The sequence below is a fragment of the Chelmon rostratus genome, chromosome 5, assembly GCF_017976325.1.
Source record: "Chelmon rostratus isolate fCheRos1 chromosome 5, fCheRos1.pri, whole genome shotgun sequence".
In the NCBI taxonomy this organism is placed as follows: domain Eukaryota; kingdom Metazoa; phylum Chordata; class Actinopteri; order Chaetodontiformes; family Chaetodontidae; genus Chelmon; species Chelmon rostratus.
The window spans coordinates 361640-383869 of NC_055662.1; the positions used below are offsets into that span (position 1 = coordinate 361640).

The 22230-nt window shown below is 39.8% G+C and overlaps 2 protein-coding genes across 5 annotated transcripts; one reads left to right on the forward strand and one right to left on the reverse strand.

The window, feature by feature from the left end:
- Window positions 1–53: 53 nt before the first annotated feature.
- On the reverse strand, window positions 54–8493 carry ak6 (adenylate kinase 6). 4 transcript variants are annotated; one of them, XM_041936283.1, is made up of 6 exons: window positions 8412–8493; window positions 8211–8286; window positions 7904–7996; window positions 7578–7636; window positions 6063–6217; window positions 54–2216 (listed from the first exon to the last, which is right to left on the reverse strand). In XM_041936283.1, exons 2-6 carry the CDS (start codon window positions 8245–8247, stop codon window positions 2027–2029), a joined length of 534 nt encoding a protein of 177 aa, XP_041792217.1. In that variant the 5' UTR covers window positions 8248–8286; window positions 8412–8493; the 3' UTR covers window positions 54–2026. The 4 variants fall into 4 exon arrangements, with proteins under 4 accessions (XP_041792217.1, XP_041792219.1, XP_041792216.1 ...); XM_041936285.1 differs by having other exon boundaries at window positions 6063–6208; window positions 8380–8493; XM_041936282.1 differs by having other exon boundaries at window positions 8380–8493.
- Window positions 8494–8537: 44 nt separating this feature from the next.
- On the forward strand, window positions 8538–21975 carry rad17 (RAD17 checkpoint clamp loader component). Its single transcript, XM_041936268.1, has 17 exons — window positions 8538–8711; window positions 8988–9097; window positions 9610–9840; window positions 10720–10794; window positions 11072–11210; window positions 11449–11585; window positions 13723–13775; window positions 14133–14258; window positions 16972–17041; window positions 17127–17238; window positions 17351–17548; window positions 18334–18437; window positions 18542–18688; window positions 19622–19750; window positions 20262–20382; window positions 20799–20856; window positions 21366–21975. Exons 2-17 carry the CDS (start codon window positions 9056–9058, stop codon window positions 21547–21549), a joined length of 1926 nt encoding a protein of 641 aa, XP_041792202.1. The 5' UTR covers window positions 8538–8711; window positions 8988–9055; the 3' UTR covers window positions 21550–21975.
- Window positions 21976–22230: the final 255 nt, after the last annotated feature.

Genomic DNA, 22230 nt, shown 5'->3' on the forward strand with positions numbered 1-22230 from the left:
GTATCTGGTAACATGGCGTTTTCATATACAGCACTAGAAGGGCACAGTTTAGGTTTACTTTTTATAAAGGGCTGAAATACAGTAGTTGCTCTTCAGAAAAATACTTAGCAGGTCCCAGAGCAAAAGGTTACAAAATGATTTAAGGATTAAAATGAAAAAACAAACAAACAAACACACAACCAAACCATAATTTTAACACAACTGGATTATCTCAGGGGTTAAACACAGATTAATATAGGAATGTACACCTTTGACACACATTACCATTGTGTGGCACTCAGTTTCTCTGATGGCACATGTATTGCATCATTTCCTGTTAGTATAACACAGTAAAGTATACACATTTCCTTCATTCCTTCAAACAGTAAAGATCTGCAGAGACTGCTGTGTACAGTTGGTGTATAGTATGGAACTGTAACAAATGTCTGGATGCCAGACACTATATCTGGCAAACCCCAGGTAGCAGTCATACCCAAAGTGAAACATGCCAGGTCAGGGCTACGTCACAGCAATATTGCAGTAGCAGAGACCTGCAATGAACACAACAAAGTCGACAGTGGTCCTTGAAACAAACCTGCTCCAAAGTACAGTCATCATCAGACAGGGGCAAGGAGTAACCTTTGCTTGTTCTCATACAACACCACATCTTGCATCAATGTAACACTACATCCTGGATGATGATAGTGGACAGGTCTGAGTGTTGGTGAGTGGCCCAGCCAAAACCCCAGACTTAGAAACCCTTTAGAAATAGTCAGGACAGTGACCCTAAAACCATATTCAATGATCTCCAAGAAGAAATGAGAGAAAGGAATGGACAGCTGATGCAAACGAATAGATTTAAAGCTGTCATTGCCGTCAGTGGTCCCACGCATTACTGAAACTGAACATGTAATATGTAACTGAAATATTAATCCAGATGTTTATTTTTAATCATGAGATAATTTTAAAATGCCATTTTGGGGTACTGTGTGTATAGTGATTACAAAAAAAGTTCACAACACACGAAAAAAAACATTGGTGGGGTCAGTAGGTTTGAGCATTTTGATTCCACAGTACATGTAGGCTGTAATACTTGTGTTTACACAATTCAAAATATTGTGATATGGGATGAAACAAACAAACAAACAAAAAAATCATTACCATTTGTCAACTATACCACTAGAGCTGGGTGTATTAGTACCAATATCTGAATTTTAGCACCAGCTACAAAACAATACTTTTAATATCTTACTATGAGGAATCCAAACACGTTTTTCTGCAGACCCCTTTTTTCAACCAACAAAATAAGCTGATGTTCTTTAAAGTGAATTTTTAAGAAGAAAAAAAATCTAAATGTGGAAAAATTTGGATTCAAATCGAGGTCTGATGAAAGTAAAAATACTACATATCTGGACAGGCATTTAATGCCAGTTATTGTGGCAGATATTATTAGCCCTCAGCATATGTCTGAGCTAAAAATCTTGGTGTGACATTTGACCCCAACTTAACTTTTAATCACAAAGCAGGAGAACGCTACAAGAAGACAGCAAAGCATTTTCAGGTAGCTGTTTCCTCAGTTAGTAATTCAGAAACAGGAAAAGTGGAGGTCAAATTGAGGTCTAGAAGACCAAGAAAACTTTCCTCCAAGAGAACTCAACCCTGTTAGACTGAAAAAGGCCATCAGGAGGATTTAGCAAACTGGAGTGGTGGTGCAGTGGTGTACTGTACAGTGACACCTACACAAACATCACTTTAATGGAGGAGTCATGAGAAGAAAACCTTTCTTGCAACCTCAACACAAAATTCTGTGATTTTTAATCTTCAATATTAAAGGAATGTGTCATCTTTAACTTGAAGCCATTAGAAACTAGGTTATCTTGTACTTGCTTAGCTATTCACAGTAGCATAAATTTTGACCAAGGCTACCCAAACTTTTGCATGACACTGTAGATGCAGATTGAAAAATAACAGCAATGAATTTTTAATTGTCTAAATGACTGTAGTTGGCAGTCCCCGCCAGTGGAACCCAGCAGGCAGAATTGAGCGTCTAGTTATGGTCCTTCATCCACTGCTCAATCCACTGCACGATCTGCTCCAGGTTGCGCTCCAGGTCCTCAGGAGTGTTGCTGGGTAGCTGGTGGACGATCTCCTCATTGTATGCCTCCATGGCCTCCTCATAGATGGTCTGGAAGATTTCACACTGCACGTTGTCCTGCAGCTTCTTCCCTGTGTAACCCCTGTCAGTCACACAGAGGACAGGAGGAGGGAGACAGAACAACCTTGTTCATGAGGAGGTTCATTCCATAAAGTGAGGCAAATTCTTAAACTTATTATACAGGTTAGGCAACAGATTGGAAGGGTAGGCATGGATTTACAATAATGTTTCCAAAAAAGTTGGGATGCTGTGTAAAATGTAGAAACCCCATATTTAATCAAAAATAGCACAAAGACAAGGTAGGCATGGATTTACAATCATGTTTCCAAAAAAGTTGGGATGCTGTGTAAAATGTAGAAACCCCATATTTAATCAAAAATAGCACAAAGACAACATATCAAATGCTGAAACTGAGAAATTTCATTGTTTTGATGTTAGAATTTGATGTCAGCAACACATTTCACTGTCCCAAAAAAATTGGAACAGTGGAAACATAAGACTAGAAAAAATGTTAATTGCTTAAAGAAAATACCTAGTGGAACATATCACAATTAAGTAATTAACTGGCAACAGGTTAGTCACAAGATTGGACACGAAAAGAGCATCCCAAACAAACAAAGTTTGTCATTGCATCCACAAATGCAGCTTGAAACTCTACTATGCAAAGAGGAAACCGTATATAAACCAGATCCAAAAACACCACCACCTTCTCTGGTCCTGAACTCATTTAAGATGGACTGAGGTGAATTGGAAAACTGTCCTGTGGGCTGAAGAGTGAAAATTTTGAATTCTTTTTGGAAATCCTGGACGCTGCGTTCAAAGTACAGGAGTGCATTAGTGCTCATGGCAAGACTCCCCCGAAGTCGTGGCAAATCCAAAAATGGGCAAAGAGGGGAGTGTTAGTGGAACAGTGGTGGTGCTAAAACCTTGCGGCTGCTGATGAAAATATGCTAGCCTGCTGGTATAGCTACTAACTGCTACAGTACAAATTTGACAAAATTATGCAATAGAGGGAAGTCGCCAATGTCACATGACCCACAAACAAGTGAATGTGCAAAACCTGTTTCACATGTCCATGGATCCACAAATGTGTATGTATGTCACTTTACATGTAATTTGTGGTGAAACTATTTACATTTGTAAAACCTTTATCATTTTTATGTGAAATTAAAATACATGTTTACAGAGTAATTGTTGCATATTGGCAAATAGCTCTGTATTTTTGTGGATATAACTTACCATGTTTTAAACAAGGCTTACAGTGATGAGATTTAAACAGCAATTTGCCGATCCTCCAAGGTAAAGGTCCTCAGGGTAAAGCCACTACCCATCTGGAGGGGTGGGTATCGTTTTTTATCTTTATCTTAGCAATACGCTCATTTGCCTGGTTCTTTATCAATACTTTTACCAGTTCTCATCATCATTTAAAAAAATATCTAAATTCAGAACTGGATTATAATCGATTTACATTTAAATATAATTAAATATTGCTTCTAGAGCAATAACAATGTAAATTCAGTAATATTTCACTGGAAACAAATCTAAATGTCAGTAACAATAAAAAAAATATTCCCCACAGGAAATTACTGAGTGAAGTTAAGAAAGAATGAAGGAAACAGACACAAGCCAGTATCAGTCCATCCCCCCTGTCCTCTGTCCTCCTCCCTGTGCTGCTGATGAGATTCACTGCCTGTGGGCATACGGGTCACATTTTCAGATGAGAAAATCTACTATTCCAGATTAATCTGGAACCTCACATAGCTACTAATGGTTGGCTAATGCTCTTGGTTCTGTGTCATTTTGTCATATTGTGACATATTGTGGTAATGTTAGATAAAAGTAGAATACTATCAGTTCATGTCAAGTGAGGAGTGACATCTGTCAGTGGAAAACTAGTGACCGCTCATTTTTAATGAGCAGCACCAGGTGACATCCACCCTGAGGAGGATCAACACCCGCAGAGCTACAGGACCAGATAAGGTGTCAGGCAAGACTTTGAGAACATGCGCTGACCAGCTAGCAGGAGTGTTCCTGGACACTACAGTAGTGGGTCTCATCTCAGATAACAGCGAGACCCACTACAGAGAGGAGATACGCCAGCTCACCCAGTGGTGTTCAGCCAACAACCTGGTGCTGAACACAGGGAAGACCAAGGAGGTCATTGTGGACTTCAGGAGGTCCAGGAAGACGGATCACGGCCCCCTCCTCATGGACAGAGAGGTGGTGGAGCATGTGGACAACATCATGTTCCTGGGCCTCCACATCACATCTGACCTCTCCTGGTGCATGAAGACCTCCCACCTGGTGAAGAAGGCACAACAAAGGCTCTTCTTCCTCAGGAAACTGAAACGGGCTGGACTCTCCACTCGGTTGCCTGTCAACTTTTACAGGGCCACAACTGAAAGCATCCTCTGCCTCAGTGTGACAGTGTGGTATGGCAGCTGCACGGCACAGGAGAGGAAACAACTGGCACGGGTGGTTAAAACTGCACAGGGCATCGTGGGCTGCCCCCTTCCTGACTTAGACTCGATATATGAAGGCCTGGTCAGGAAGAGGGCAAGATCCATCGCCACGGACCCCAGCCATCCAGGCCACAGACTGTCTGTACTGCTTCCATCAGGAAAGGGGTACAGGAACATCCGCACCACCACCAACAGACTGAGGAACAGCTTCTTCCCCAGAGCTATCACCCCCAGCGGCCCCTCACTGCAGTGAGAGACTGTGAGGACTATGAGACACTGCACTTTGTCCACCTTCGCCTGCACCTTCTGTGTACTTAACATTTAAGTACACACACCTTACTTGCCTTACTTGTCAGCTGAATCTCAGTATATACATTTTAATGTATTTCCAGCTGTTGTTGGTATATTTTATTGTTTTAGTATATTTTATTGTTTTAGTATATTTTTATTCTCTTAGTATATTTTATTTCTGGTATATTTTATTGTCTTAGTATATTTTCTTTTTTATTGCATTTACACATATTTTTACTGCATATTAGTTTATTTTATTCCCTTATCTTTACTTTATTTTATTATCTTTCTTATTATCTACACGGGGGTCGCAACGCAAATTTTGTTGACATGCTCAATGACAATAAAGCCAATCTTTAATCTTGATTCTTTAATTGGCACATGCTGTTTTTGGGTTGGGTGGTATGATGGTATATACAGTGTGATGGTGTCCACCACTAAAGATTTGACAACACTGCTTCCACCACTAGAGCTATCCCTTCAGCCACTGTCATTCAAAATGTATGCACTGCTATGCTGCTACAAAGTGAGCAAGTGGGCATGCTGATGACAATGTATGGAGGGTAGCTCTGTACTTTTCTGCTTGCCTGCACATTGCTTTCCACTCTTTCTTTGACAATGCAGATACATAGAAATTCATGTAGTATTAATATCAATGCAAAAAGTGAGAATGTGTCTGACACAGACAAATGTGCTATATGAGTGAAGTGACAACGTCCGGACCTGACTCTGCAGACATTGTCCAGAGCTCATATGAGAAAGCAGCTTTAATGTCTGCTATACATTCAGAGTAGGACGAGCGACAGTTGGTGGCAATTCTGCACCTCTATTGCATCTCAGTTGTTCTCACTTGGAATCTTAAAGCTTACATTTTGAAAAAAGTTTTGAGTATTTTGTTTTTAAAGGCAAGTGTGTTTATTTGTATGGAAATTCCACATAAAAGATGAAAATAATCAAATGTGAAGAAATATGGTCCGGTATGGTTATTTTAAACCATTTCTTGACTGAATTTACAAAATTACAACATTCCAAAATTACAATGTTGTGATATATACCATGCCCGTGACATAAGATTACACATACCATGATAGGAGATTTTGGTCATATCACCCACACCTAGTCGTAGCCATACATTTATCGAGACTTGTATACATGAGAAATGAAGTAAAAGTTACCTGCTCTCTAACCGTGTGTACAGCTGGGTGTTGTCTGTGCGTAGGACAAAGACGATGTGGAACCAGCGTTCAGGGAACAGGTCACAGCCATGATAGTCAACAATTGCACCACCTTCTACCATCTTTTCATCCAGCTCATCCACCACCTGCAGAATCTCAACAGGTCACAATATTTACATATAACATCCATCCAACCTCATTCAAAATGTGTTTACAATTCGCTTCACCTTGGTTCAACAATTTCAAATTAAACACACTTCAGCTCAAAGAGGGACTAAACAACCCCTGCAATCCCCTTAATTATGGTGATAAATTTGTCTATAATTTGTATACACACATGGAGTGCCAGATCTCAAAGATGTTACATGCACCAAGTTACATTTAACCAAAGTTCATACGTGATTTCCACTCCACTTCAATTCAGCACACAAAACAGCTACTCATGCCAAGTTATAAAAGTTATAAAAACGTATTTCAGATGGCTGGGTGTGGCTGAATCCAATTACTAGAGGGATTGTACTGCCTGTCAACATTTAACTACAGTATATCACTGTGTCTCCACCACGTGCTGGTGTTTCATATGCCGCCTGCAATCAATTTAACAGATTAACAACAGATTAACCCCCCTTCCACAATGTAGAAAGACGAAAGAAGTGCCAAAAGGAGTGCAGTCATTGACATTTTTAAAAGGAGCATTCAGTTGTTTTCATAAATAAAGATAAATTTACTAGTCATTCGGAGTTATATAGATCACGTATGCCTGAGTTAATAACTAGAGGTATTTGAGTTTGAAAGACAAGGAGGATCCAGTTAAGGTGATAATATGTAACATTTTGTCATTAGAATGTAACAAAAACAACTAGGCTGATGTTATACTGTATATAGTTAGAAATTTTAGAAGGAGAAATAAACCCCTACAGGATGAATAGATGAATATGTCATCTGTCATGCTCTCTATACATTATCCCTTACATATATATAATATAAATATAGATTTTGTTGAGTTGTACTCTTACAACATCATCTCAAATGTTTCCAACAAAGTTCATACAAGGAGAAATCTGCAGTTTTAGTCAAGGTAATGGTGTGCTTCATTTGGTGGCCTGTCAATGAAGTCATACCCCCTTTACCCCCTAAATTTTTTTCTAACCCATCTCTTGTGAGCCCCCTAACTTCATGGAAGTCTTACAACTAATAAGTAGAGCACACCCTTCTTTAAGCAATTAGCTAGCTAAAGGCTAGTTAAAATATCTAATCCAATGTATTCACTTTGCTAGGTGCTCCATTGTCAGGAGTGTCTGGCCTTTGGTTAAGGAATGAGATTCTAACCCTAGCATCAATATGTCATCATGGGGAATGAAGGCTGCTGGTGAACAAGATAAGACAGGGAATCCATGCTCAGGGAGTCTAACTAAGACATAAAACAAGGAAGCAGAGTGGTGCAGTTTTGTTTTGTGCAGTACAGATCAGCATATCAGAATGATGTTCAAAGAGGGCATGTGGAATTTAACTCACCCTGTCCTCATCCAAGATCGGGCACTGGTATTCTTCATCATAGCCATCATAAAGCTGTCCTGGTGAAGATAAGACAAAATAAGACTTTATTAATCCCTAGCTGGGGAAATCCCAGTGTTACAGGCAGCAGCCAATAGCAGTAGGAATAACAACAGAATAGAAAAATACAAAATAAAAGTTGACTCTCTCTCTCATATATATTAAATAAGAACTAGAAAAAAATTGAAGAAATGTATATTGCCACAAAAGAACTACAAAAATAATGCCAGAAAAAAATATACCGGCAAAATATGAGGAAAATTTTGAAAGTTGGTCAAAGCTTTCACCTTCTTGGGCCAAGTCTCCTATGTTAACATAGGTCAGCCCTGTCCGCTGGGCCAGCTCCTTTCCTAAAGTGGTCTTTCCAACACCGGGGGTTCCTATAAGAGAGAGGAGCAATATTCAAATAGGCAATTTGTAGTATAACGTAACATTACAAAGTCCCAGACCTGCAAAGCCCTAAGGAAGTGCAACCCTAAGATCATTGTATCAGCCGATGGTATTATTTTAATAACAGTGGCATATTAACTCAATTGTTGAGTTCCCCATGATGACATATTGATGCTAGGGTTAGAAGTTGAAGTTTAACATCACCTGTTAACAGAACATTTGGTCTCTTACTCGTCTTCATAGCTCGCTCGCAGCCAACACGTGTTTTGATGACGGCACCCTGAAAGACAGAATAACGATAGTTTTATTATCTCTTTATGTTAATTTAGAGAATCTAGTCTCTAACAGTTACACTAAATACCAAGAAGCAAACCTGAAAAAAAGGAAGCAGTCAAATAGGAAGACCTGGGTAGCTGGCTAGATGTTTCCTATCCCACCAGCCGAAGCAGATATCCATAAAAAACCCGCAGTGAACGTTGAAGCCTCGCGACAGTTTTACGTCCGTGAACAGACAGTTTGCGGCAGTCCGAGTCCCCGGAGTTTAAATGGGTACATTTCACTTTGCTTCGTAGCTCCTTTAACTCTTTCGTAGCACAAACGTAACTCCTTCTTTGAATCACAAATTAGTTTACAATACACCCTAACACGATTTGAAGTGACAGAAACACCGGACTCTGCTTCGGACACATCAAATGGTCAAACAAGGTAAGTTAAAAAGAGACACTGTATTAGCTTAACAGAGAGTGACGTTTACGCTAGTAATGTACTTTTGATAGGTATTTTGCTTTTTCAATCTTGAGGGGGAAACGTTAACGTTATACGTTTGGTGTGTGATGATATCTTCTTACACTTTTGGCATAACGATAATAATAATGCAAAATGAAACCTCAAATATCCACCCATCCTGTTTATATGTTGTGTCCTAAAAGACGTGTGCCCCATTTCTGCTACCCACCAACAACTGTTCCCACCGCTTTTCAGGTTCCCAGTTCTTACCTAAACTGCCGGCGTTCTTCTCTAAACCACTAACACCAGCCTTAACGTGAAGGATGAACAAGCCCTCTCTGGGGAATAAAGCTGTTTCAAGCAGGGTAAGCTCTTTAAGAGACGTACATAACAATTACACACCTGCACAAATCGTGTAAGGTGTGTGTGTGTGCAAAGAGAAACAAGATGTCATCAATAAAATATCTGATTTATCAAGTATATCTGGCTATGAGGTTCAGTTTGTAATAGGCTTTACCTGGAATCAGTTCATTGAAAAAGTTTTTTCATACACTCTCCCATTGCTTATAATATTTGTTATCTTACTGCTCCTCACTTTTCTACCTCTCTCAGTCTAACACACATTTAATCACATATAATGTATGTGCCACACTTCAAGAGTGCCTTTATTTCTTGCCAGTGATAATGTATCAGTTCTTCACCGAGTACAAGACAACCTCTGCCTCTTTCTGTAAATTATATTTCTATATACCTGGTTCTATCTAGTAATTGTTTTTGAATTTGACTGTAATTTAGAAATGTTAACGTATTGCACATATCCTCCTTCGATTGCTCCATATGAATCTTTAATCATTTTTGTCGACTGTATTTGTAATAGCTGAACCGCTGGGTGGATCCATCCTTCACTGATTTTCCAGGGGAATTCTTTCCTCTGTCTGGAAGGAGAAAGGGCAGCCAGGTTTTGTGCTCTAAGTCTGAGCCTAAGAGGCCCAGGAGGAGGAAAGGAGAGGTTGGCTGCCCAAACCCTCACACATCTTACCTGCTGAAAGAGTCAGCCCAGAGAGACCAGGATGAGCCCTGGGTGGACAGATACTTGCCCCGTTCACAGGTCAGCATCAACACTGTTGGCATTTGTTCTGGTATCTATAAATAGATTTGCATTTAATCAATAGCTGATCTGAATCCAAATGGCCACCCTCTGGCTTAACAAACTTTGTCATGTGTTCTCGAGTGTCTGAAGTGATCTGCCATCTTATCAAGGCAGTGATGGGCCACAGAGAGTGAAATACATCACCTTTATTTAAGACTTTAATCGACGCTGTGTGTGCGTGCGTGCGTGCGTGCGTGCGTGCGTGCGTGCGTGCGTGCGTGCGTGCGCTGTATAAGTATAAATAGTAACATAATGTCTTCAAAATGAAAGATGGCTGATATGATTAAAATCTTCTTTCTTCCTGTATGTAATTTTAAGTCATAATGATTTCTGTTATCTTACTGAATATATCATCTTTTCACCCAGCCCTGCTTCAAATAAATCTAGTACATTTGTAATTTTGTCTAATGGCATGTTTTATTATTATTGGCCCTGATGTGATACCTTGATAGCACAACTCCAATGTAAGTGGGCCAAAATCCCAGTCCCTAATTCTGTGTAAAATCTTATTTTCAAGTTCAGCCAAAGGCAAAATGGATCAACAGTCAGTTAAAATAAGTGGGTATCCTCCAAAGTTTAGAGCCTTTAAATATGAACTTCACTGGAATTGCTAATAGGATTACTTCAGCCAGTGTAGCAAGAAGCAATGATTCCAGTGACTACTAACTCCCTCAGTTTGCATGTTGAGTATTGCTTTGAGGCAAACAGAAAATATATGAACCTGTCCTTTCAGGCATGGCATGTGTTTTTGCAGTGGGGGGATTAATAAAGCTTATCTTACAAAGCTTATCTGAAGACTGAACCTTCTATTAATGGTTACTATATGTGTTTGTGTAGACTGAGCTAGCTGTCCATAAGAAGAAAATAGAAGAAGTGGAGAACTGGCTAAGAGTTCACATGAACACATCAGAGGTACTTGAAGTTACATTTTTCTTTCTTCATTATTTCAGTCTTCAGTGTTTCTTCATGATCCATTTCCACCTTGGTAAACAAAACAAGCAAATTCCAATATCTGGTGCAAAAATTAGCTCTGCTGTCAGGAGTGTCAGCCCTGTAAAGGGTCCTCTCTAGAGACAAAGATATGTCAAGAGCTAATGTCTGAGCTGATCTTAAACTGTTGAAATGTTGTCTGTGGAGGTCTTAAATGAAGCTGAAGGTTCAGGTTTAGCCCGGCTGTTGTCATCGACAGGGTGGCATCTTGCTACTGACGGGACCATCAGGCTGTGGAAAGACAGCCACCATCCGGGTTTTGTCTGAAGAGCTGGGCCTCATGGTCCAGGAGTGGACCAACCCCATCAACCTAGAGCCATACAGCAGCAGTCATCAAGGTAAGGACAAATACTTACCGTCCTACCTGATTCATACCAATCAGTGTCTAACTATGAATTGGCATGAAGTTATCATTAATACATGAGAATTACATTCTTGATGAAAAACTACCCCTAAAAACTGGAACAAAGTTGTAATGTGATAAATCATCTCAGATATCTACACCACTATCCTTTGTATACAGGCTCCTCCAAAGTGTTTTCTTCATTGTGTCTTTAATTGTTTGTCTTCTTTCAGAATGGAAAATGAATGGCTTGTTCTGCAGCTCCCAGTTAACCCAGTTCCAGGACTTTCTCCTCAGAGCCAACAAGTACAAATGCCTGAAGATGGTGGGTGATGGAGGAGCTACAGACAGGAAGCTCATACTGGTGGAGGTATGCACTACACCATTAAATGAAGCCACTGTTCATGTAATTACCCCAATATGTCATTCCTGTTCATTTCAGTAGCACAGTACAAAGGTTGTAGATGATTGTCGTGACTGCTCAACTTTTGTTCTCTTGTCCTTGAGTATGATTTGGCTAAGACCATGGTAAAGTCCCCTGAAATTCATATCATGATTAATTGTCACATTTAACTATATAATGGTGAAAGAATCCATGTTTGGTTAGGTACACCTGTGCACAAGATTCTCTGTCCTGGCAGTGGACTTCTTATTAAGGACTTCTTTTTAAATCTTTGTACCATATAAACTATCAAGATAAATGGTAAATGGACTGTATTTATCTGCTTTTCTAGTCTGCCAACCACTCAAAGTGCTTTGCAACACAAGCCTAAATTCACCCATTCACACATGGTAGTTAAGCCACCTGCTCATTACGAGCATTAACACATTGTGGATGACCTGAGCCACACTCACAGATAAGCAGTGTTATAGATAGATTTGAGAAACACGTTAATTGTTTCCATTAGGGGTGACCTAAATATGACCTAAAAATGTATATCACATTAAAACACAGCACTCTTAAATAAACAATTCTGATTGGTCAATCGACAAAATTGAGCGGTGTTTATTTCTCAACAGACCGACCGCCTGCTCAGGAATTCCTAACTGTCATTGGCTAAAGGGGCAACCCCTTAATGTACCAAGCTCAGTAACAAATTGCCAGCTGATTTGAGTGGCAAAATATGGAGCATTTTGTGGACATTACTTTTAATTTGTTTAGAGAGGACAAAACACTTGATGTGTTGCTGGAGAATGACATGTACCCAGCAAAAAAGACAAGAAAAATAACGTTGGACTGACAGGAGAAGCAATATTAAGGCACAAGCAACTTGAGGACACAGAGATTAACCTCTGGTTATTTAATTGGCTTAACATTTACACAATTTCTCTTGACTCTCCCTCAGAATTAAACTCTCTAACCTTTCTCCAGTGTGTGGAGATGCTACTAGCTACATTTGCCATGGACGAGACCAGTGAAACAAAATGGCAAAACTTACAGGTTCATCTTTGAGCTTCAGTTTTGAAGCGAACCCTGCTTTGTATTGAGTTTTCCAGTTGTTGTGGCAACATTTCCATCAAGTTAATCCACTAGATCTTCACATCCTCAGATGGTGGGATAGATGAAAGCTTATGTGTTGGTTCTTGCTGCCAACAGCAAAGAAATTGGCATGCGTTGCTCATAATGTTACCTTCCGCATTTACATGTTACTGGCGTTGGTGTTCATACTGACGAAAATAGTAGCATTAAAGGTGTATGCTACATACTGTATGACAGCTTGTCTTAAGAAGTTTATATATTGAACATAGCAACATAATTCAATTAGGCCAGTAACCGATTCATAGTGTCAGTTTTAGTCCATCCTTAGTAAAGCCCCAATTTGGCTCTACCTGTGCAGGATTGGTTAACACCTGCAGGTACAAATTTACTAAATGCGTATTTTTTTGCTGTTGCCCAGCTCAGGGATGAGAGCTTTAACACAGAACTGTACACCTTTGCACAGCCTATGTTTCCTGTAGCTTTAAGGAACAAGGAGACACCCACAACTAAAACAGAAAACAGTGCTTGTTCATCCACAAACACATAAGACAGACCAGATACTCTCCAGTCCAGTGTGCATCTTAACCCTTTGAAGTAGATGAAGCTGCTGCTGTCATAATTAGGATGACCACTTTCACCAGGGTGGTGTCTAAAATGTAATTAATGTTTGACTAAGTCATAAAAACATGACGTCACTTTTTAACTTTTAATAGATACCAAGAAATGTTTAAAAAGAAGTTGAAAATCAGCGTGAACTCTTCTTCTTAGACTAATCTCATTTACAGACTCATCCATATTTGAATATACCGTATTACTTTTGAAGACGTTTTCAATGTCACCTTGAGATACTGAACAGGACCTGACTCCTGTCTGAGTGCGCCTACATGCATGCTATTTCCCCACTAAATGCTGTGTGTTACCTTCCCCTCTAATTTTGCCAAACTAATACAGTGGCTAAAGCTACTTTGTTGAGATTTATTTTATACACACCTGACTTAACACTCGATCATGACTTGCCCGTCCTCAGGATTTGCCAAACCAGTTCTACAGGCAGCCTAGCAACCTGCATGACATCCTGAGGTGAGATAAGATCAGCTTTCATCCTACATTTCCTTTCATGCATTCACAGTGGAGACCAGGAGAAGTTGCTATGATGAGACACAGCTTTTAAGCCACTATGCAAAAGTAAAGACAGAAGCATTGTGACCAGTGCCAGGGCTTTAGCGAGTTCAGCCTCTCCATTTGTGTGTGACAGAAAATGATAGGAGGTCTTCACACCTTACTTGGCACCTTTCTACAGGGCACAACAGTTCAAATATGTAGGATGTTCATTGGTATTCACTACTTTATGTATCTATGAGTCAGTGCAATCTAATCTGTACCACTTGTGTATTTTATTGCTCTGTGTGAGATTGTGTTCTGCTGTGTGTCTTTCAGGTGCTTTCTGAAGACCAGTCGATGTCCTCTGGTTTTCATAGTGTCAGACAGTCTGAGTGGAGACAGCAGCTTGCGCTTTCTTTTTCCCAGAGAGATCCAGGATGAGCTCAACATCAACAACATCAGGTTCCAAGTGATGTACACTATTACAATATAGAACAATATTGTTCTTGTATCTTCATGTCCGAGGTTACTGAGAAAATGTTGTTCCGCATATATGTGTTGGATTTCTTATGGAGTCTGCTGTCATAATCTGCAAGTATTCAGTGCATGATTTAGTAAGACAGCAGCTCATTACGTGGTCTGAGCCTGGTACTGACCACTCTCGAGCACACAGTGCGAGTGAAGGAGAGCTCATAGTAACTAAACTGAGAAAATAAGTAACAGTGATATTGATTCCAAAATATTTAAACTGAACACAATGAACACAAAGAAAACAATGTCTTTGTTGTTGCGGTAATCAGATATCAGTTTGCTTCATCTTTGTTTCCAGGATGTGGTTTGTAGTTATGTAAGGGATGACATAGAAGGGCTTCTATTCATCCTGAAGGGGTTTATTTCTCCATAGAAACCTGCTCACTATTATTTATCCCGCTTAGAACACGGCCTACTGCTTTCTTTACAGTTATTTAGCATAATCATGTCAAATGTGGAAGGATATCCCAAACCTGAGAGAGGCGTAGCTGGCGGAGTTTGGTTTACCACTACTATTTTGTACTGATGGATAGAAGTCCCGCAGTAGCTGATTTAGGCATTCAGCGTCATACATCAAAAAAATCTGTTCCCATTTTTGCCTCGCTCAAGTGTACATGCAATGAGGAGAGAGGCACACCTTGCAAACATTTGCACAAATGACACACAAACTGTAGGGATGCACGATAACTGTTTTTTAAAACCGATACCGATAACCGATAACTTTCAGCTCCTAAAGGCCGATACCGATAACACACACATATACCTAACATCATGACATCAATACCACAAACAAAACCAAAAACGCAACGTACGTGTTTACTTTCAGAGCCGCTGCGCAGTGAGAGATGCGACAGACGAGAGTAGGCTCATTTTAAATCAATAAAATGTGTTTTAATCACAATATAAAAATCAATATGTCACATTATTGAATGCTTTATTAGTAAGCCATGTTCTAAGCGGGATAACGTATAGTGAGCAGGTTCCTATGGAGAAATAAACCCCACCGCTTCGTGTCCGGCTTCTGAAGAAAGATACATTGTCCCTTACTTAGACTTATCTATGTAAACAAACTGAAAAAAGGGCAGTCCATAGTAAGTCAAGCACCATCACGTCCATGATTAAATCTTCAATAACCTTAGCCCGTAGGTCATCTTTGGCAAATTTCTTGGATTTTCGAAAAGCCTCGCCGACGCGCAAGTCCCGGTGGCTGCCTTGCTAACGTTAGCGTCTTTAGCAGGCCGGGCGTCCTCATATGCTTTCCAAACTCCGTCAAAGCGGTGGTTATGTTTCAGGTGGCTGACCAGGTTTGAAGTATTAAAGCTCGTGCAATTTCTCCCTCCTCGTGGAAGTCACTTAGAACATTTGTCACAAATAACCAGCAAACTGTCTTCTTCCGAAACTTTGAAGAAGTCTGAAATCTGTTTTCATAAGCACGGTGTGCTGCATGCTGCATTCAAGGTGTAATGTACATTCCCCCATTCCCTTGTTTGGGAGTCGTTATTTCGGCCTATTTAAGTTCTTGTTTCTATTTTTTGTGTGTAACATGTGTAAAAATGCTGTGAATGTAAACTCAATCAGCAACTACCAAAATTATGACCGAGTTATCGAGTTGTTTTCTGGCATGAGGAGGTATTCTTGATTTTTCCCAGTGACAAGAGTTTTTCTGATTATGCCAACGTCACATGAAGGCAGCAATCACTGCAGGCCATTCGGATCTCATAGTGGGAGCGAGGCACTGCCATGCTGACAAAAACACATATGTTATCGGGGCTGTTCGTCATGATATCGGACTTATCGAAATGACGTCATAATTTCCTGTTATCGGCCCGATAACTATCGTGCACCCCTAACAAACTGTGATTTTTGCATGCTGTATTGACTTGATAAATGCACCACATGTCTTTGGGGCAGAAAAACTAGTGCAAAAGCCTGAATATATCTAGCCCTCTGTGTTGATATGAAGATCTGTCACTGTCTGTGTGGTGAGTTTATAGTGGCAAATAGAAGGATAAATTCCACTCAATCTCAACACGTCCTCCATGTTTACCTATTGTCTTGATAATGTAAGTATCATGTCCATTTTCCACAATTTCCCGCAGCCCAAAACCATTCAGGTCAGATTAATGGGCGTCTCTAAAGTTGCCTTTAGGTGTAAGTGTGAATGGTTGCCTGTCTTTGTGTGTCAGCCCTGTGACTGATTTTTCAGGGGATTCATTGACAGTAGGTAATGGAAAAAAAAACTGCGCAGCTGATGTAATGGTATTTAATCAGCAAAGGAAAACAGTGTTTCTATCAAAAATAAAGGAAAACTAAGCAGCAATGTCTGTATGACATGATTGATGGAGTAGTGCTATGGAAATGTAGATTATGCTTACTTTACCATGTTTGCCTTTATAGGACAGGTAATTTCATTGACTCTTACTGTCCTTAATGTGTTCATGTTGATATGATTAGTGTCTTGGACATTATTTGAATTGTGGTCTTTATTTGATTTTAGCTAATTCTAGGTAATCAAATGCAGATTAACAGGATATTTAATAAAACTGTCAACTGCCATCCTGCTGCCAAAGATCTATCAGGTCCATTCCATTCAAAGAGACCACTGGATTACCCTGAACATTATTTTATTGTTCTCTGTTTCCAGTTTTAATCCAGTGGCCCCAACTACAATGATGAAGGTCCTGACTCGAATTTCAGCACTGGAGGCAGAAAAGGTGAAAGGAACCCTTGCAGTAGGTAACACAATTTGGTACGTGTTTTAATGTTTCCGCCAATATATTTTGCCATTATTTTGAGCAGAGCTGTGGGAGGATACACATCCCAAACGAGTCAGTGTTGGAGACGCTGTGTTCAGGAAGCTCAGGAGATATTCGTAGTGCCATCAACAGCCTCCAGTTTTCCTCCCTCCAAGGTCAGCAGTAAATCCACCCACCACACCAGAGGAATAATCTAGAGTGGACACATGTATACAGTGAAAATTGCTGTAAACTCGTTTTAATTTTAATGACCCCATGATCCTCCAGACACATCATTGGAAAAGGACCTGTGGAGGATGACGAAGGATAAACCTGCGACTTCACTGAGCAAAGCTGTTTCCAGAACAAATGAGAGGAAGAAGAAGTCCAAACAGACAAAGGAGCAGAAAAGGGAACAGGCTGTTTGGGGGAAAGATGCTTCGCTGTTCCTGTTCAGAGCACTGGGAAAGATCCTGCACTGCAAACGTGGGTCATATCTCCCATTTTGCTTAAATTGCCTTTCCTCTGTTTTGATCATTGTAGCATTTCTGCAATGGAAGTGTATGTATCTGATGCTTGATATACTATTATCCCTTTGTGCCATGGAGGTTAAAAAAACATAGATGACCTACACTGTTGCACCAAATGACATGTTCCTTCATTATCATGAACCTACAAACTGTAGTTTATTTCTACTCAATTACACAGTCCTGCGGCCCCAAATACTCACTAGAGCACCAAATGTGGAGTAATCTGGTGCTGACAGTAGTCCCTAACAAATACATGATTTCCTTCTTTTGAGTAACGATTGTTAAAAACTTAATTGGTCAACTGAGAAATTACTAAGCTTTCTCTCATCTTTTATGGTATAGAGATAAACTAACACACCACTGGTTTTGATCTTCTCATGGGATTTTGTTGACAATAAGAAAAAAATAGAGAATATAAGTCTTATCCAAGGTCTTTTCAGAGGGGATCAACTATAAGCAACACAAGGATGCAGATCTTGAGATGTGTTTTAATTGGAGCATGTTGATGCAGAAAGTCATTTTTGGATTTGGATTATGAGGATGACAAGAAACCCATTTTCCCGTGTATGATAAACCACAAAGTTGGGTTCTGTCAGTCTTTGGTGATTTACCTGCTGATAGTCCTTGATAGTCCTTCCTACTGCTGCAATGTAGCTTTCGTTAATCAAACATGACAGTGCTTCTATAATTGTAAGTGCCAGTTCCAAACAATGTATCTGCTTGTTGGTTTGTCATCAACAGGAGGTAAACATGAAGGTGCTGAAGCAACTGAAAGTGGCACTCGACCTGGCCTATCGTCTCACCTGTCTCATCATCAGAGAGAAGCATTACTAGTAAACCCAGAGGTACAAACATGCTTTTTTTCCCTTTAACAAATAATAACCAGCATGCCTAAATATCTTTTTAATCCATGACAACACTCAGAACTAATCTGTCGATGTCTGTTCAGTTGGTTGTTGAGCGTTCTCACATGTCTGGAGAGTTCTTCAACCTGTACCTCCACCAGAACTACCTGGACTTCTTCTCTGAGGTGGAGGATGTAGACCGGGCCAGCGAGTATTTGTCTGATGCTGACCTTCTCACTGCTGATTGGACGGTCAGTCTTTCCTTAGATATTAAAAACTAATAACTCCTAAATTCTACCCGCCATGGTTGCGCTGCGTTCCGGCTGCTTTGCAGCCTCCAGAGATGATTGCGGCCATTCTAGACGATGCTTGTGATTTCACCAGTGCAAAGCATTCCAGAAGCAGCGGTCCACTCTGCTCTGCAGAGAATATGCGCCTAGTATGTTTTTGACGGATGTGCATCAAGCTGCACAGAGAAGCTTGAGCCAGGCAGGAAGTGAGACACAGGAACAACATTAAGAATCTAGTAATTTTTCAAAATAAAACATCCTGTGAAGTTGTAACAGAAAAAAGGGAGACCAGTTAACTTCAAAGGCTACTTACATACGGTAGAAGCACAGGTATCAAGGAAAAGTCAGCAAAATCAGGTAGCCAAAACACTCCACTTCTGGTGGGCTTTGACGCAGCATGGAGGACAGAACAAAACCACATCGCAGCCTGAACACGACAGAACCATGCCCGGTGGAAAAACTTGCAGACTTCTTAGCTGACAAATATTTTGGATCTCTGCAAACTAAGGCTGGTGTATTTTAGTAATGTTGGTCGGCATTAAGATGGAAAGTAGCACTAAAAAAGGTGCCGGTGAGAAGATGAAAGAAGACCTGGAGTGCCAATTTTAATAAATACATCCAGAGGTTTTAAACCTTATCAGACACCACTCCACAGTGGTTTGTAATACTAAAACAGGATTTTATGTCTCTTCTATGCTTTAACAACAGTAGTCTTTTTTCCTGTTTAGTAGGAAGTGCTACAAGGGAGAATAGTAAGTAGTCGAGAGTGACAACTTGAATGTATTTGTTTGATATTGATATTGCCTGTGTATTACCATCATGATCTATGGTGTATTGACTGTTGACATGAAATTTGTGTTGTCTGTATTAGCGGCTGTCCTGTGCTGTTTTCAGAGTCGCAGCACTATGGGTGATTATGGGTCTTCACTCGCCACGAGGGGGCTCCTTCACTCAAACTCTCAACAAATTTCTGTTGGCTTCAGACCACTACACAAACCCAACTGGCTGCTGGTCAACAAGAAGGTAAGACACATTGGCGCTGTTACTGGCTGTACTGGCTTTGCTGTGGTTTAAGGTTTAAGACTAAAACTTGCATTGAACTTAACTTACCACAAGTGTGTTTAGTGGTGTTTTCAAGTTTACTTAACTAACGTTAATGCCAGAAATAGGGTTCGTCTGACAAACTTAAGTTTTTTTGATCATGGTCATGGATGTGCAGATTTGAGCAAATTGAGAGCAGTTGGAAAAAAATAGTGTTCTTTATATTTGTAAAAGTAAATAAAAGACCAAATTGTGGGCTGATCAAGCCAAAACAATGAAATCAATCTTTGATAAAAAATGATAAAATGACCCTTACTTTCAACTTCCATTAATAATATGCAACATTTCTCAGATCAGAGAGTTTGATTGTGAATGAATCACCAAAAACAACTGGACAGTAATCTCATTTGACTTCTTCTAATGTATCTTGTGTGTAGACTGTATATAGCGACAGTAGACAAGACTGTAATGAGAGTGATGTTGTTCCTGTCAGCAACGGGAGAACTGCCTGGCTGCCCAGTCTCTGTTCAGGAGCTTCTGTCTGACACCAGTCAGCCTGCAGACTGAGCTACTGCCCTACCTGGCCAAACTCACCAACCCTATGAGGAACCAAAGTAACACACATACACACAGAATATTGCATACACTGTCTTACATAGTACTTCAGTTGAAAGTACAAATATTTTTGAAAAGTTTTTGGCACTAGTGTGAACATCAGAGATGAACATCAACCTTTTAAATACAAAACTGCCACATTCATATCGTCTATTTCTCTTAGTACCTGGCTTTGATTTTTTGGACAATAAAGTTGATTACAGCATGCTACAAATATCAGCTACTTGCCATCCAAGCAATATATCAAAGCTCATACGTTAATGTACTATTATGACCCTTACGTCCTATTTGCTTTGGCAATCTGTCATCCCACCACAATCAGCACAGACTGGAAACTCATTTGAATGCCTATGTCTTTTGATAAAGTTTATGAGGATTCATGAATAAAAGTGTTTTGTGTTACACTGTCTCCCAGCCCAGATAGCTTTTATCCAGGACGTGGGTCAGATGTCATTGAGGAGGTTACCTGGCAGGTACAGATTTTATCTTCCCATAATGCAGTTGGATACTTGTGTGTCTGTGACTCACAATGATCCCCAATTACCCCAAAGTCTACAATCCAAAGATCTAACCATCCTTTACAACAGCAGTCCATACTGTCTTGTTGACAGTGTAAAATGGTGGAAAATATGGTAATCAAACCAGGGTCTTTGCCTTTACCGGTATCATTGATTCCACCAGCTAAAGTAGTACTCAGTGTTTCTTGACAAAATAACTCAGAGTTTACTGATTCGCTTTTTACTTTTAAAAGCCGATGACAGGATTTGAACACTGCTAACAATTAATTATGTAGTAGTAATAGTAGTACATACTAAAGCTTGTGTTTGTTAAGAGAGCTGAAACCACACCTACACCATTGATTGTTTCTATGGATACCTGTGCGTTAACATACATTACCGTACTGATTTAGAATGATGTTAAGGTGTCCAGATAATGTACATTTTTATTTCTGTCTTTGCTGTCTGTCTGTCTCTCTGTGCAGATTAAAACCAGAGGCTCTGACAGACAAAGAGCTGGGCCAGCCGGAGATAGACACTGAGGAGGAGAAAGAGGAAGGTCAGGATGGGGTTGAGGAGGGTCTGCCAGCCAGTCAACCACAAGTTACTACAAGCCAATTGCTTTTGAAAGCAGAAGACCTGATCATAGAGGAATATAGCAGTGACTAACACTCACAGCTCTGTCAAACATCTACTGTCATACTGTGAAACTGGTTCACTTTTTCATTTTATTTTTTTTTGTTTGTTTCGTGTGTGTGTCTCTTTCTCTATCGATCATTAATCATGGAGATTAATTCAGTTCAGTTCTACCAGTTGAAATGTTGTCAGTATGTATTTGTTTGAAGTGCATGCACTTGTTTTTTGTCCCTAAATTTTTTTTTTTTGTTTGTTTGTTTTCCTGAGTGACTGTTGAGCCTGGATTAACCTGTTATGTAAAACTGTCCAGGAACAAGCCCAGCCTTTAACTGACATCTTCTTTATTCTTTCCCATTGATGGTACAAGAAGATGAAGAAGAACAAGTAATATTACGTTAAATACTTATTGAGAAATACATTGTTTAAACAAAATGAGTTTGTGAATAAAAACTGTGTGAAAAGCTGATCACAGGACTCTTGAATATGACGCTGTTCTTACACTCTCCTGTCACACACCCCTACATCCAATATTTACTTAACAGTTTCACATGAAGCTCTTTTAAATACTTCCTCTGCTGATGGTGACTTACTGCCTGCTGCTGGAACTCACTGAAGTACTTTCAACTTAAATTCATTGAATTATTGAATACATTGTACATGTATACAGCTCCAATATGGCATATCATATGCAATTAGTAGATAAGAATAACATTT